This window comes from Ranitomeya variabilis, chromosome 1, assembly GCF_051348905.1.
Source record: "Ranitomeya variabilis isolate aRanVar5 chromosome 1, aRanVar5.hap1, whole genome shotgun sequence".
Classification (NCBI taxonomy): Eukaryota; Metazoa; Chordata; class Amphibia; order Anura; family Dendrobatidae; genus Ranitomeya; species Ranitomeya variabilis.
The window spans coordinates 592188938-592206619 of NC_135232.1; the positions used below are offsets into that span (position 1 = coordinate 592188938).

The 17682-nt window shown below is 42.7% G+C and overlaps 1 protein-coding gene across 7 annotated transcripts in view; it reads right to left on the bottom strand.

Annotated features, from left to right (window-relative positions):
* Positions 1-17682, bottom strand: part of MEF2D (myocyte enhancer factor 2D) — a 181022-nt gene that overhangs the window by 23158 nt on the left and 140182 nt on the right. For all 7 annotated transcript variants that reach the window (XM_077258526.1, XM_077258498.1, XM_077258508.1 and 4 more), the window contains one exon: positions 10351-10554. In XM_077258526.1, coding sequence (XP_077114641.1) covers positions 10351-10554 — 204 coding nt within the window. The remainder of the gene's footprint in view (positions 1-10350; positions 10555-17682) is intronic.

A 17682-nucleotide genomic window follows, 5' to 3' on the forward strand; every position in this document is an offset into this window, starting at 1 on the left:
ATGGCCTGAAAACCTCAGAAGAGCGCGGCCTGTGCAGCGCTGCTCTGAGGCGGGAACACAAAAAGTCTTAACTTAACTTAATAAACCAATGGGGGGGGGGATTTAGAAAAGGGTTAATAGACCAAAATCTATGGAAGAGCAAAAAGTCAAGGGTCGCATAGGCAGACATCTTAGCAGGAATCTGAGAAGTAAAATGGGAGGACTCAAATATACTCCTCCCATGGGCTCAGATGATCAGGTCCTGCTTGTATGAAGATGATGTGGTATAACGTGGCACAACTGTGAAGGTGCACAAAGAAGGTTCCCAAACCAGAAGCTATATGAAGTAAACTTTGGCACTCAACTTTCAATGATATGCAAATTTTTATTGGCAGCCACTTGTACAACAAACGTTTCGGTCAGTGACATTGACCTTCTTAAGTGTACTTAGTATTTCAGAAACAATATTTTGTGTGTGGCTCAAGGTCAGAATGAGGTCCTATATGTGGATCCCATGGATGAGGGAAATATGGTACAAGGTAAAAGGGTCAAAGCCGTGACGCTCCTTATCTGGGTTATAGGAAATATCCTAGTTCTGGACACCGCGTTCTGGACACACATCACTGCCACTCACCGGCAGGGACCACAACTTCGGTCCACCTTGGATCCATTATACAATTCATATGCACAAATGATATCACCCTAACCCCTGAAGAGGATTCTTTTCAACCACATTTGCCTTCCAGGACCCTAGGATATTTCCTATAACCCAGATAAGGAGCGTCATGGCTTTGACCCTTTTACCTTGTACCATATTACCCTTATCCATGGGATCCACATATAGGACCTCATTCTGACCTTGAGCCACACACAAAATATTGTTTCTAAAATACTAAGTACACTGAAGAAGGTCAATGTCACTGACCGAAACGTTTGTTGTACAAGTGGCTGCCAATAAAAATTTGCATATCATTGAAAGTTGAGTGCCAAAGTTTACTTCATACTGCTTGTATGAAGGGCCTTCTTCAGGATAACCCAAATCACACATGAGAGCAGGTCATCGGAGAGTGATGGTTGGATTCTCCAGATCAGTCTGATGCTGCTCCTGTGCAGTGATTAAAGCCGGCTGCATACAGAGTGATAACGCCACTTCTCATGAAAAAGAAATGGAACAGAAGATGATTCCACCTTTGTCACTGGCAGCGGATCGCTGGAATTAAACCTGCCACTGCCAGGGGAGAGCGGAGATCCTCCTGGCTTTAAAGTGACCTGAGAAAGGTCAAACAATGACATTCAAAACGTTTCATCACAAAAGCAGAAATGAGGCCTAGACCGTTCCGAAAAAACCCAAATCATTAATGTCCAAGGCTGTAGAAACCGAAGGCTCGGCGCTTAACATTTACATCCAGGGATATCACAAGCTCATCATCCGGGGATATCACAATGATCATTCAGACACAATATGGATTGATGGCAGCAAAAATGATTATTTTTGGTCCCATGTAAAGAATCCCAAGAAGCCAACAACCAAGCTTTTCGGTGAATCCCTGTACATGTTGTCCTCATCACAGCAGGACAATCACTTAACCATAGTAATTAGGCAAGAAGACACTATTGTCAAAAGAAGTCCTGAAGCGTCAAAAAGTGATGGGACTCAAAATTTCTAAAGAAAATTCAAAAGAAGCATAAGATCTATGGGTCACTTTTTAGGTCAATCCATCATGGGTTTATTTTCTAATAAGTTTTCTGTTCAATCCTGAAGAAATGGAGGCCTTCACCTGATACCACAGATGGACTACCTAAATCTAGAGAGACAGATAATTAGCCAAAAAGGCTTAATTTTATGCTAATTATTCTGGATAATGATGAGATCTTTGGGAAAAGGAAATGAGAAAATAATACTCAACGGATGGACTCTCTACGGAAACTCATTCCAGGTGCCGAGATTTGCGGAAAAGATACTACCGCTACTCCACAAGCAAACCCCCCCACCGCCTTTCGCTCCCCCTCAGCAGCACACCCCCACACCTCTCTTTCACACTTGCTCCTCAGTCATCCATCCATCTGCATGTCTTCATCTTCGGATCTGACATTTTAACTGGGAGCTCTTCATAAATTCAGATGGAGCTGGAATGTGCTGAGGAAGAGAACGAGGGTGCTAATTAAACAGTGGCACCCTCTTTTCGCCAGCTGAGAATCTCGCCTAAACACTCTTTTACACTCTATTAATCTCATAAGAGTAGGTGTCAAAGGTAAAATAAAGCCCACTGGTGGAAAAGCAAGTAAACCACTTTAGAAGAGGCACTTGGTCAAAAGCCATAACTTCAATATCGCAATTCTCAGGTGCTCAATGTTGCAGTAGATCCATGGGGTGATATCAGCAGCGATCCTGCCTTTCCGGTAAGAGTACACGCCAATTTGCAACACAACATACACGTGGATCTCCGGTGACTCCAGAGATCGGAGTTAGTGTCTTTCTTGAAGTGTTAAGTTGACGTGCCTACTCAGTTTCCCCAACTGCGTGAAGTACCTTGCAGGTCACCAAGCTCCATTGTCACCTACATTAGTTAGACAGTAGCTGCACAGTGGATTGGCAATCCCGACAAGTAGGGGATTACAAGCGATGGCACAGACATGCTCCATACCTCTACATGAAATCTCTGAGGGGTGCTGATATTTCCCTATAAACAGGCGCAGCCAGCAAACAATATTCCGCCCACAGCTCCGACTAATAGCGCTAAATGTAATGTTTGATCATTTCAGGGCCTTCTGAGAGTTTCGGCATTAGTATTATTTAAATATGAGATGGAATCCGCCCTCCCCAAGTAATAAGCGCCTGCTCCCTTTAATCTTACAGAAGGAAAGCGAAGGCTGCCATATGTATATAATGAGACACTGAAAAAGCAGTGAGTAAAAAGAATTGTAGGAGGCAATTACTGGTGAGGGAGCAGAGCAAAGGGCTGCTTTATATACTGGTGCCGGCTGTGGAAAAGTGATGGTGGGGGGTTGGCGATGATTACACGCGTGCACAGACAACCCCACTGATCCGCTGCCAGATGATGGAACTGCAAGGGTAAACGTGGATCAGCCCACTAGATAACCAGCTTTAAGAACCGACTTAACCCTGAGACTCCAGCATGCAATCTCAACCATGAAGTGTCATGGCCTGAAGGAAGAATATCTGGATGAGTTTTCACCTCTTCTAGCAGATACAAGTCACAAGTTCCAGCAATATTTTTGTTGAATATGAAACCACTCACTCTTTCTGCCACTCACTAAAAGACCCAACTCTGTTCAGCCTTTGTTATAAGCAAGAGCTTTAGATAGAAAAATACTGACACGTATAAATACTGTTCCCATGTGCAAATATATATAACTACTATAATACTGCCTCTTATCTACAAGAATATAACTACAATAATTCTGCTCCTATGTACAAGAATTTAACTTCCATAATACTGCCCCCTATGTACAAGAATATAACTACTATAATACTGCCCCTATGTACAAGAATATAACAACTATAATACTGCCCCTATGTACAAGAATATAACTACTATAATACTGCTCCTATGTACAAGAATATAACCACTATAATACTGCCCCTATGAACAAGAATATAACTACTATAATACTGCCCCTATGTACAAGAAAATAACTACTATAATACTGCTCCTATGTGCAAGAATATAACTACAATAATTCTGCTCCTATGTACAAGAATTTAACTTCCATAATACTGCCCGCAGCTCCTCAGCGTCCCGTCTCGGCGTCACTCCGCACTGACTGTTCAGGCAGAGGGCGGCGCGCAGATTAGTACGTCATCGCGCCCTCTGACCTGAACAGTCAGAGCAAGAGGACGGGAAGACGGAGCGGCGCCCCGGCGTGTGGAACGTGGACAGGTAAATATGTAATACTGACCTGCTCCCGGCATCCCTGGCTCCTTATCCCGGACAGATGGTCTCCGGGTGCCGCAGCCTCTTCCTCTGTCAGCGGTCACCGTTACCGCTCATTAGAGAAATGAATATGTGGCTCCACCCCTATGGGAGTGGAGTCCATATTCATAACTTTAATGAGCGGTCCCACGTGACCGCTGAACAGGGGAAGAGCCGCGGCACCCCAAGACCATGGGACAGGCAGGGGGAGCGCCAGGAGCCCCGGAAGCAGGTGAGTATATGACAGACGTCTCTCCCCCTCACCCGCCGACCGTGACTCGAGTATAAGCCGAGAGGGGCACTTTCAGCCCAAAAATTTGGGCTGAAAATCTCGGCTTATACTCGAGTATATACGGTAACTACTATAATTCTGCTCCTATGTACAAGAATATAACTACTATAATACTGCCCCTATGTACAAGAATATAACTACTATAATACTGCCCCTATGTACAAGAATATAACTACTATAATACTGCCCCTATGTACAAGAATATAACTACTATAATACTGCTCCTATGTACAAGAATATAACTACTATAATACTGCTGCTATGTACAAGAATATAACTACTATAATACTGCCCCCTATGTACAAGAATATAACTACTATAATACTGCTCCTATTGTGAGGCAGCGACCGGTGTTATTTGCGAGGGTCGCCATGTGTCCCCCAGGATGCGCTCAGAAGCGTATTAAGGCCGCGGGAGTGCATTGCAGTCACAGGTGTAGATGTGATTGCAATGCAGAATAAACGTGAGTGTTGTCTTTGGGCAAGCTATTTGTCCAGGGCAGATTTAAAGGGACTCTGTCACCTGAATTTGGAGGGAACAATTTTCAGCCATAGGGGCGGGGTTTTTGGCTGTTTGATTCACCCTTTCCTTACCCGCTGGCTGCATGCTGGCTACAATATTGGATTGAAGTTCATGCTCTGTCCTCCGTAGTACATGCCTGCACAAGGCAATCATGCCTTACGCAGGCGTGTACTATGGAGGACAGAGAATGAACTTCAATCCAATATTGCAGCCAGCATGCAGCCAGCGGGTAAGGAAAGGGTGAATCAAACAGCCGAAAACCCCGCCTCTATGGCTGAAAATTGTTCCCTCCAAATTCAGGTGACAGAGTCCCTTTAAGAAAACCTGCATGGGCTTTTATTTTTTAAACTAACTACAGGAAGGTAGTGGAGTTGGTCCGTTTCCTCCCCCGGGCCGGATTTTCCAAGTGGCCTGCAGCCACAGGTTATTGTAAAAACTCTTGCAGCAAAGGGTTGGGTGTGTCAGTGTCAGAGTGGAGTTTGCAGCGAGCAGAGTAGTCGACTCTCCCAAAGCTCTGCCTGTGTGAGAGTAAAACAGATCTCAGCAGAGGGAACTCCTGGCACTCCGCAGCGTGATACGGTGGTGCAGTCGCCCTCTGCAACCAGGCACACTTGTGGACTGTCTCGTTTCCCGGCTGCGATCCGGAGGATACCGTGTGTTGTACACGGAGTGAGTTTTGGACAGTAAACACGTTTTGCTGTGAACTTTCCTTGTGGTTACTGCCTATCACACTGCACCAACCTCGCTGCACTGGACTATGTACAAGAATATAACTACTATAATATTGCTCCTGTGTACTAGAATATAACTACTATAATACTGCCCTCTATGTACAAGACTATAACCACTATAATACTGCTCCATATGCACAAAAATATAGCTACTATAATACTGCCCCCTATGCACAGGAATATAACTACTATAATACTGCTCCTATGTACAAGAATTTAACTACTATAATATTGCTCCTATGCACAAGGATATAACTACTATAATACTGCTCCTATGTACAAGAATTTAACTACTATAATATTGCTCCTATGCACAAGGATATAACTACTATAATACTGCTCCTATGTACAAGAATTTAACTACTATAATATTGCTCCTATGCACAAGGATATAACTACTATAATACTGCTCCTATGTACAAAAATATAACTACTATAATACTGCTCCTGTGTGCAAATATATAAGTACTATAACACTGCTCCTATGCACAAGAATATAACTACTATAATACTGCCCCGTATGTACAAGAATATAACTACTAATATACTGACCTATATGTACAAAAATATAACTACTGTAATACTGCCCTCTATGTACAAGAATATAACTACTATAATACTGCCCCTATGTACAAGAATATAACTACTATAATACTGCCCTCTATGTACAAGAATATAACTACTATAATACTGACCTCTATGTACAAGAATATAACTAGTATAATACTACCCCTATGTACAAGAATATAACTACTATAATACTGCTCCTGTGTACAAGAATATAACTACTATAATACTGCCCATATGTACAAGAATATAACTACTATGATACTGCTCCTGTGTAAAAGAATATAGCTACTATAATACTGGCCCCATGTACAAGAATATAACTACTATAATACTGCTCCTATGTACAAGAATATAACTACTATAATACTGCTCCTGTGTACAAGAATATAACTACTATAATACTGCTCCCTATGTACAAGAATATAACTACTATAATACTGCCCCCTATGTACAAGAATATAACTACTATAATACTGCCCCTATGTACAAGAATATAACTACTATAATACTGCCCTCTATGTACAAGAATATAACTACTATAATACTGCCCCTATGTACAAGAATATAACTACTATAATACTGCCCTCTATGTACAAGAATATAACTACTATAATACTGCTCCTATGTATAAAAATATAACTACTATAATACTGCCCTCTATGTACAAGAATATAACTACTATAATACTGCTCCTATGTATAAAAATATAACTACTATAATACTGCCCCCAATGTACAAGAATATAACTACTATAATACTGCCCCTATGTACAAGAATATAACTACTATAATACTGCCCTCTATGTACAAGAATATAACTACTATAATACTGCTCCTATGTATAAAAATATAACTACTATAATACTGCCCTCTATGTACAAGAATATATCTACTATAATACTGCCCCTTTACACAAGGATATAACTGCTATAATACTGACCTATATGTACAAGAATATAACTACTATAACACTGCCCCCTATGTACAAGAATATAACTACTACAATACTGCCCCTATGTACAAGAATATAACTACTATAATACTGCCCTTATGTACAAGAATATAACTACTATAATACTGCTCCTATGTACAAGATTATAACTACTATAATACTGCCTCCTATATATACATGAATATAACTACTATAATAGTGCCCCTATGTATAAGAATATAACTATTATAATACTGCCCTGTATATGAATATAACTACTATAATACTGCGTGGTACACAGTTGAACGCTTAATGAATTTTAACCAGGGACTGATATTGCTCTCCGTCTTATGTTCATCCTTTCTTATCTAGAATACCAGTCTGATATATTCTTCTCCAGTGAGTCAGACATGCTGAGGTCTTCCTGTAAACCTTTGGCCTCTCTCTGCTCTTCAGATGCAAATATAGCTCTGGCAAAAATTAAGAGACCACTGCAAAATGTTCAGTGTGTCTGATTTTTCTCTTTATAGGTATATTTTTTAGTAAAATGTAAATTGTTTTAACTCGGGAAGAGTTCAGAAATCAATATTTTGTGGAATAACCATGATTTTTAATCACAGCTGTCATGTGTCTTGGCATGCTTTCCACCAGTCTTTCACACTGCTTCTGGCACAAAAATGTAAGGAGTTCTTCTTTGTTTGATGGCTGGTGACTATCCATCATCCTCTTGATTACATTCCAGAGGTTTCCAATGGGGGTCAGGTCTGGAGATTGGGCTGCCCATGATAGGATTTTGATGTGGTGGTCTCTTAGTTTTTGCCAGAGCTGTATATTCCTGGACACAGTAAGGTAGTTGCAAACAGGTAGAGCGGTTTGTGTCACTGTTTTACATCGGACAGTCAGAAGTCTTACTGCTGCTTCCATTACAAGAGACTGATTAAACTCAGCTTTTCTCCTTTATAGAGAGTCGCCCTCCATCTTGGAGCCTTCACTTCATTATAACATTTTAGTCAATAACCTTCTTTAGACATAAATATGTAAAGTAATAAACTGTGGCTTGTGCCCTGGTAACACAGATTAGTGGGCGATTTCCCTGCTTCCTATATAAGGCAGGAGGCCGCCATGTTCCCCCACAGGACACGGTGGTAATTGCGTGTTTATCAGTCAGATAAGGCCCCACCGCTCTGTATCTTTACAATAACAGCCTTACCACTTACATAGCGGCCTCCATAGCCCCGGGGGGCTTTAAAAGGCTGAGGTGATTAGATACAAAACGGCCACTTTGGGGGCGCCTGGTGCAGTCTAAATTCAGGCTTATCTATCACCTCATGAAAAATATTGTCCTCGCCAAGTGACGCCATGGGACAAAGGGCACTGCAGACCATAAAGCAATATGTTGCAAATGATTAACCATCTCCTGACCGACGGAACGTCCCTGGAATTTCCTACATGATGTAACTAGACACAGTTCCTGGGTCACAGGCGGACTCTGATAACCTGCCACTCAATCTGTGTCCAAAACAATGGATCACATCACGTTTTAAGACAATAATATCACTTTAGAAGGAACTGTCCCAGAATGGCAATGTAATATAAGACAAGCCAATACTATCAGGAGTGCGCTTCCAATAAGTGAGCCAATGGAGATACTATCGTCTGCCTTTCTGAAGAATGACATGGCTGATAACATGGAACAATAGAACATATTCTTCCGACACATAAGAGCAACTTTAGGATAGAGTCAATGTCCCATTAAGACATACAGCTGAAACCAGAAGATTCCATACACTATATATAAAGACACATCTGAATGTTTTTCTCAATCACTGACATGAAATCAGGATAAACCTTTCCCGTTTTAGGTCAAGTAGGATTACCATAATTATTAATATCTGCCAAATGCCAGAATAACATGAGAGAATGTTTTAAGGCATCTTTACTACTTACTGCAAAGTCAAAAGTTTACACACACAAAGATTACTATGCCTTTAAACAATTCTAGACTGCCCATATAATGCTGTATTGTGTTTGGAAGCTTCTGATAGATTTTTTGGCAGCATCAAAGTTAATTAAAGACTCACCTGTGAATGTATTTTAATGCACACCTGAAACACACTGCTTCTTTGTGTAGCATCATGGGAAAGTCTCAAGAAATCAGGAAAGATATCGGGAAGAGAATTGTGGACTTGCACAAGTCTATCTCATCCTTAGGTTCAATGTCAAGATACCTGAAGGTTCCTCACTCATCTGTACTGACAATTATATGCAAGTACAAACAAGATGGGAATGTCCAGCCATCATACCGCTCAGGAAGGAGACGGGTTCTGTGTCCCAAAGATGAACATGCTTTGCTCCGCCATTTGCATATCAACCCAAGGACAAAAGCAAAACACCTTGTGAAGATGATGGAGGAAGCTGGTGAGATTGTGTCAATATCCACAGTGAAACGAGTACTGTATCATCATGGGCTGCAAGGCCACTCTGCCAGGAAGAAGTCATTACTCCAAAAGAAACATAAAAAAGCCAGATTAACGTTTGCAAATGCACACAGGAACTAAGACCTTAATTTTTGGAGACATGTTCTGTGGTCTGATGAAACTAAAATGGAACTTTTTGGGCATAATGACCATCGTTACGTTTGGAGGAAAAAGGGAGAAGCTTGGAAGCCTAAGAACACCATCCCAACTGTAAAACATGGGGGTGGCAGTATCATGTTGTGAGGTTGTTTTGATGCAGGAGCGACTAGTGCACTTCACAAAATAGATGGCATCATGACAAAAGAAGATTATGTGGCAACACTGAAGCAACTTCTCAAGACATCAGCCAGGAAGTTAAAGCTTGAGCAGAAATGGGTCACCCAAATAGACAATGACTCAAAGCATACTGCCAAAATGGTAACAAAGTGGCTAAAGGATAACAAAGTCAATGTTTTGGAGCTGCCATCACAAAGCCCTGATCTCAATCCTACTAAAATTTATGGGCAAAGCGGAAAAGGCCGTTGCGAGCAAGGCGACTTAAAAACCTTGATCAGTTACACCAGTTTTGTCAGGAGAAATGGGCCCAAAGCTTGTGGAATGATATCTCAAATGTGTGACCCAAATAATTCAGTTTAAGGGCAATGGTACCAAATACTAGTGAAATGTATGTAAACTTTTGACTTTGCAGTAAGTAATAAAAATGCCTTAAAACATTCTCTCTCTCTCATCATTCTGGCATTTGGCAAATTTTAATAATTATGGTAATCCTAATTGACCTAAAACGGTAAAGGTTTATTCGGATTTCATGTCAGATATTGAGAAAAACATTCAAGTCTGTCTTTTTATATAGTGTATGGGAAACTTCTCGTTTCAACTGCTGAAGGTGTGATTTGGGATAGGGATGGTGTGCTCACCTCTATAATGTCTGCATTAGTCCGACTTTCGTGGGGTTCGTTGTACTCTGTGTATTTCAGAAGAACTTTGTCCATGTCAGTGCTGGCATACTGGAACAGTTTGTTTGAGTGGTTGAAGATGATGAGAGCTATCTCACAGTCACACAGGACACTGAGCTCATAGGCCTTCTTCATCAAGCCAAACTTACGCTTTGTGAACGTCACCTGTGGAGGAAGATAAAGTGTTAGCCGTGTCAGAGATCATGTGAAGCCTCCATCCCACATAATACTGCCACTATGTACAAGGATATAACTACTAGAATACTGCCATTATGTACAAGAAAATAACTACTATAATACTGCCACTATGTACAAGGATATAACCACTATAATACTGCTCCTATGTATAATAATATAACTACTATAATACTGACCAATATACAAGAATATGTACACGGATCAGTCATCCTGGTCCCTTTGCAGAGAAACAGCCCCAAAGCATGATGTTGCCACCCCCATGCTTCACAGTAGGTATGGTGTGCTTTGGATGCAACTCAGCATTCTGCCTCCTCCAAACACGATGAGTATTGTTTCTACCAAACAGTTCTACTTTGGTTTAATCAGACCATATGACATTCTCCCAATACTCTTCTGGATAACCCAAATGCTTTCTAGCAAACTTCAGAGGGACCCAAACATGTACTGGCTTAGGCAGGGGGACACATCTGGCACTGCTGGATCTCAGTCCCTGGCGGCGTAGTGTGTTACTGATGGTAGCCTTTGTTACAGTTGTCCCAGCTCTATGCAGGTCATTTACTAGGTCCCCCCGTGTGGTTCTGGGATTTTTGCTCACCGTTCTTGTGATCATTTTGACCCCACGGGATGAGATCTTGCGTGCAGCCCCATATCGAGGGAGATTATCAGTGGTCTTGTATGTCTTCCATTTTGTTATTATTGCTCTCACAGTTGATTTCATCACACCAAGCTGCTTGCCTATTGCAAATTCAGTCTTCCTAGCCTGGTGCAGGGCTACAATTTTGTTTCTGGTGTCCTTCGACAGCTCTTTGGTCTTCACCATAGTGGAGTTTAGAGTGTGACTGTTTGAGGTTATGGTTGGTGTCTTTTATACTGATAATGTCAAACAGGTGCCATTACTACAGATACTGAGTAGAGGACAGAGAAGCCTCTTAAAAAAGAAGTTACAAGTCTGTGAGAGCCTGAAATCTTGCATGTTTTTAGGTGACCAATACTTATTTTCCACCATAATTTGCAAAATAAATCTTGCCAATCAGACAAGGTGATTTTCTGGATTTGTTTTCTCATTTTGACTCTCTCAGTTGTGGTCTACCTATGGTGTTAATTACAGGCCTCATCTTTTTAAGTGGGAGAACTTGCACAATTGGTGGCTGACTAAATAAGTTTTTTCCCCACTGTATAATACTGCTCCTATGTACAAGAATATAACTACTATAATACTGCTCCTATGTACAAGAATATAACTACTATAATACTGCTCTCTATGTGCGAGAATATAACTACTATAATACTGCTACTATGTACAAGCATATAACTACTATAATACTGCTCCTATGTACAATAATATAGCTACTATAATACGGCCCCTATGTACAAGAATATAACTACTATAATACTGCTCCTATGTACAAGAATATAACTACTATAATACTGCTACTATGTACAAGTATATAACTACTATAATACTGCTCCTATGTACAATAATATAGCTACTATAATACGGCCCCTATGTACAAGAATATAACTACTATAATACTGCTCCTATGTACAAGAATATAACTACTATAATACTGCTACTATGTACAAGCATATAACTACTATAATACTGCTCCTATGTACAATAATATAGCTACTATAATACTGCCCCATGTACAAGAGTATAACAACTATAATACTGCCACTAAGCACAACATTATAACTACTATAATGCTGCCCCATGTACAAGAATATAACTACTATAATACTGCTCCTATGAACAAGAATATAGCTACTATAATACTGCTCCTATGTACAATAATATAAATATTCCTATTGTAAGGTGGCTACCGGACACATTGTTGATGGGAGCTATGTATACAGAGGTGGTTGTCCTCTGTAATGTAAACCTGGATTATTGCTCTAGTGCACATAGTTCTAGGAAGCTTGTTTGGTGAATATGGGCCAGATTTTACAGGCAGCCTGAGAGATAGGTGGGTCTGCCTGACACAGACCCCATCCTTGGGTGTGGTTCACAGGGCAAAATGGAGTCTGTTTGACACAGGGCAAAGAAGTACGCCTGCGCGGGAGCGCGATGCCGGAGAGCCATGAAGAAAACAAAACGGCGGCGGCGCAAGAAGATGGGAGGCGCCGGACTTGGACCTGCGACACCCATCAGACCGGACCGCGCCGGATCGCCTATTTTAGGTGATGCTTATTGAAAAAGGATATCTCCTCCAGGAACAAGAGGCTTAAGTTAGGGTCTACAACCCGTCAGAAAGGGTGAGGCAGTTGAACTCCAGGGACCGAGTCCTCATACTTACTCCCACAGTGGAGAGTAAGTTCTTGGCCAAATGGCAGGACCCTTATGAGTTGGTGGAGAAACTTTGTGAAGTTAACTACAAGATTCATCAACTAGGGAGACGAAACCCATACCAAGTGTACCACGTCAGTCTTATCAAGCTGTGGCAAGACAGGGAAACTGCTGAAACTCCTTTTTTGCTGGTTAAGCCAGAAGAAGATTTTGAAGGAGTTGCAATAGCGAAGACACTGTTGAAGACCCCAAAAAAGCAGTGTTGGAGTTTCTGCAGCAGAACAGGGACCTGTTCTCAGATTTGCCGGGGTGTACAAGGGTCAAAGAACACAAGGTTCTGACAGAACCCATGTGCGGGGGAACTTGAATCCCGTTCGAATTCCCAAGGCCCGGAGAGAGAGATGATCTCCAAAGTAAGGTGTATGTTGAATCTCCGAGTCATTGAGGAATCCAATAGCGGTTGGTCTAGCCCGACAATCTTGGTTCCAAAACTCGATGGCGAATGAAGGTTCTGTAACGATTATAGGAAGCGGAATGACGTCTCCAAGTATAACGCATATCCGATGCCATGTGTCGATGAGCTAACCAAGAGACTTGGGGCGGCAAGGTACATAACCACCTTGGATTTAACTAAAAGTTATTGGCAAATCCCCATGTCACACGAAGCCAAGGAGAAGACGGCATTTTCTACGCTCGACAGATGCTTCCAATACATCTAGATGCTGTTTGGACTGCAGGGAGCCACGGCCACCTTCCAGAGAGCCATGGACCGGATCTTCTCAGCCATATTCTCACCCCATAAGAATTACGCTGCTGCATACCTGGACGATATTGTAATCTTTACTGTATTGAATTTATTGTAATCTATATTGTATAGCCCGTATTGGGGAAGTCATCTGGGAAAGTTCCAGGCAGTGTTTGATGTTCTTAGGAAGGCAGGGTTTGATAAATCCTACAAAAAAAAAATTGCCATGGGGAAAGAAGAGACAATATACCTACGATATTGAGTAGGTAGAGGAGAGCTCAAACGCCAGATCAATAAAGTAAATGCAATCCAAAACTGGCAGAGACTACTTTCAAGAAACCAAGTTAGATACTTTCTGGGAATCGTGGGGTACTACAGGAGTTTCAGTCTGAACTTTGCCATGATGGCTGCACCTCTGACAAACCTCCTTAAGTGGACAAAATCAGCTATGGCAAAATGGACTTCGGAGAGGGAGACAGCCTTTCAAGAACTGAAAGTATGTCTGTGTAAGCAGCCAGTTCTGGTTGACCCCGACTTTAAGAAGGAATTTGTACTCCAGACAGACACCTCAGAAGTCGATTTAGGAGCAGTCCTTTTTCAGGAGATACACGGGCAGGATATGCCCTTCCCAAATGCCCACAGCTCTACCCGAGTAGGAAGCTGTAGGCATGTGGCAAGAATTATTCCATTGTAGAAAAGGAATGCTTGGCCACAAAGTGGGAGGTGGACACATTATGATACCATCTGTTAGGGCGAAAGCAACAAGTTGTGTTTTGTGCGGACGGCGGGAGCGTCAAAACTACGCATCCGCATACATTTGCATACCCAATGTTAAAGATAGGTACGCAGAACGCATGCAGAAGTAGGCTGAGCTTAGCAGAGGACGTACACAGCCCTCCACAAAGTCCCCAAACGCTAATGTGAACCCGGCCTTAGTTAAGAACTGTTCACTTTGTTCTGCTTGCACTGAAATGCCATAAATTTTCCTTTACTTGTGGCATGGTTTATGCCAGACCAAAAATGGACCAGCATGGACATTTAAATGGAAAAGGTTCCTGTTGCAGAACTATGCAGGGCATGAAGAAAGAAAATGTCGGCACTGTACATGGATTGAGCCTGCTGTGTGCGTTGCTCGGCTAGTAGATAGAGCTCTTTGCTTAGCGGCCTGATGCGATGTGTGATAGGCCTTTTAACTTTCATCTTTACACTCGAAGTCCACATCTCCCGGTCTGGTGTTTGAGAACCTGCTTGCTCCAATCCGCTGTGCGCTAAATGACTATTTAATTAACATAAAACATTTTCATTTTCACCCTCTGCCTTTGACAACGGAGATCCCGGACTTAGTTCTAGTAAAAAAAAATAAAAAAGGTTGTCCCATAACCAAGATATACCTATCCAAAGGATACATGGCCAGTATATGAACGCTGGTGGCCCAGCCATTGAAACCTGTACTGATCACAAGAACGTGGTCCCAAAATCTCAAGTGAACGAAGCTGTATTGAGCATGTGCAATCGCTTCTTCATTTACAGCTGCATATGCTCACTACTGCTCCATTCACACAAGGTACTTTTACGAGATCAGTGGGGAATCTGAGGACCTGGATGCCTTACAATTATACTTTTATCATCTATTACAAGAAAAGGTTATATAGCTTTTATATGGGACAACCCCTTTAAGGTTGGAGGAAATAGCCCCTTTAAATTTTAGAGTGTTGGAATTTTAGCTGGACTCTGTATGAAACAGAAGACAACGCAAATAACCTATTTTATAAGCAAGTATGGAAGAAAGCGAACAGCAAAGCGCAATGCTTGCTCACAGTGGGGTCTTTGCGTTGCGCGGTGTGACAGTGGTCACGTGTGCGCTCACGAGGAACATGCCCTATAATTCATCCTTCACCCGAGTGTTATGTGATGTGACAGTTGCCACGGTAACGCTCTGAACAGCGAACATCTTGCGCACACAAGCACCGCAACAATCTGCTTACAAACTAAAAGACAGCCACGGCAGCAGAGATCTATGAACCTCCCGAGCTGCAGCACCCTAGGGCGACCATCGTGAGGGAGTCAGCAAACATCTAGGGTTTATGGCAAGGGAAAGGCTTTACCGTCTAACTCTATAAAGGTCCTTTGTATGAACAAAAATGCTCATAGGACCACGAGGGTCCAGAAAAAGTGTCAGAAAGGGTCCCATGACACAAAGAGCTTTGGCGGAAAGCAGTCAGGTAGGCAGGGCTTGTTCATCATTGAGCATGGTCGGACGGCAGGTCCTGGTCTGTGCCTAGTTTTACTTCTGGCTTCTGTATATATTAATTTCATCATTTCACAGTTGCTGATGACCAAAGAGATGGCGGGGGCAACTTGCAGCATCAAGGCCTCGCTATGCCAAGCACACAGCTTCCACATGTCTGTCAGTATCGGAATCCATCACTTGTCAAATACACGGTATCTGAGCCATACTGGTGTCTGGAGTTAATCTCAAGGCAGGAGCCTACCTGACAGCACTGAGGGCAGGTCTCAGGAGAAGGCCTGCCAGTCCAGACCCTAGTCTAGACTCACACGTGGACTCCTATATGAGCCATGGACTAATTCTTTGACAGACTGAAGAGGGTGATGGATTTCCTGAAGCAAATTCCATTAAAAAGCCAATGGTTATGGGTGACTTTTAGACCCATTTTAAGAAAAAATGGGCCTCTAGTAGGCTGATTGGTACAGATGAGTCACTGTTAGGGATCTACCACTGTCCCTCAACCGTGGATGTGACCTCATTGGTATTAGCCACCCTTCCGCAAACAGGATTTGCTCTGCAATCTCATCACCTTCATCACTCCGAGCCATCAGCCTCTCATCACTCCGAGCCATCAGCCTCTCATCACTCCGAGCCATCAGCCTCTCATCACTCCGAGCCATCAGCCTCTCATCACTCCGAGCCATCAGCCTCTCATCACTCCGAGCCATCAGCCTCTCATCACTCCGAGCCATCAGCCTCTCATCACTCCGAGCCATCAGCCTCTCATCACTCCGAGCCATCAGCCTCCCATCACTCCGAGCCATCAGCCTCCCATCACTCCGAGCCATCAGCCTCCCATCACTCCGAGCCATCAGCCCCATCACTCCGAGCCATCAGCCTCATCACTCCGAGCCATCAGCCTCATCACTCCGAGCCATCAGCCTCATCACTCCGAGCCATCAGCCTCATCACTCCGAGCCATCAGCCTGATTACACCCAGAGGTCGCCCCACCGACCCACAATGTTTAATTACCCTGCTAACACGGTATCACTAAGAAGTAATGCTGAGTGGTTTCCATGTGATAAGCTTAGGTCAGCAGCCAGTATCACACAGGATATGATTAGATACATGGCCCAGCAGACAGTATCACACAGGATAGGATTAGACACACAGCTCAGCAGACAGTATCACACAGGATAGGATTAGACACACGACTCAGCAGACAGTATAACACAGAATAAGATTAGATACATGGCTCAGCAGACAGTATCACACTGAATAAGATTAGATACACGGCTCAGCAGACAGTATGACACAGGATAGGATTAGATACACGGCTCAGCAGACAGTATCACACAGGATAGGATTAGATACACGGCTCAGCAGACAGTATCACACAGGATAGGATTAGATACACGGCTCAGCAGACAGTATAACCCAGGATAGGATTAGATACATGGCTCAGCAGACAGTATCACACAGGATAGGATTAGATACACGGCTCAGCAGACAGTATCACACAGGATAGGATTATATACACAGCTCAGCAGTCAGTATCTCACAGGATAGGATTAGATACACGGCTCAGCAGACAGTATCACCCAGCATAGGTTTAGATACACTAGCTCAGCAAACAGTATCACGCATGTAATTTAAGTAAGGAGATGGCAGGAGGAAACCCGGCATCAGATAGGTGGAGGAGTATTATATAGGACCATCACTCTCCAGGGCCAGCTTCTATCCTCATACATAGCCACTCAGCATCTCATCCTCCTCCATGCCATCTATGGGCATTCTTCATAGTGACAAGTGATGGCAGCGCCCCAGACAGATCC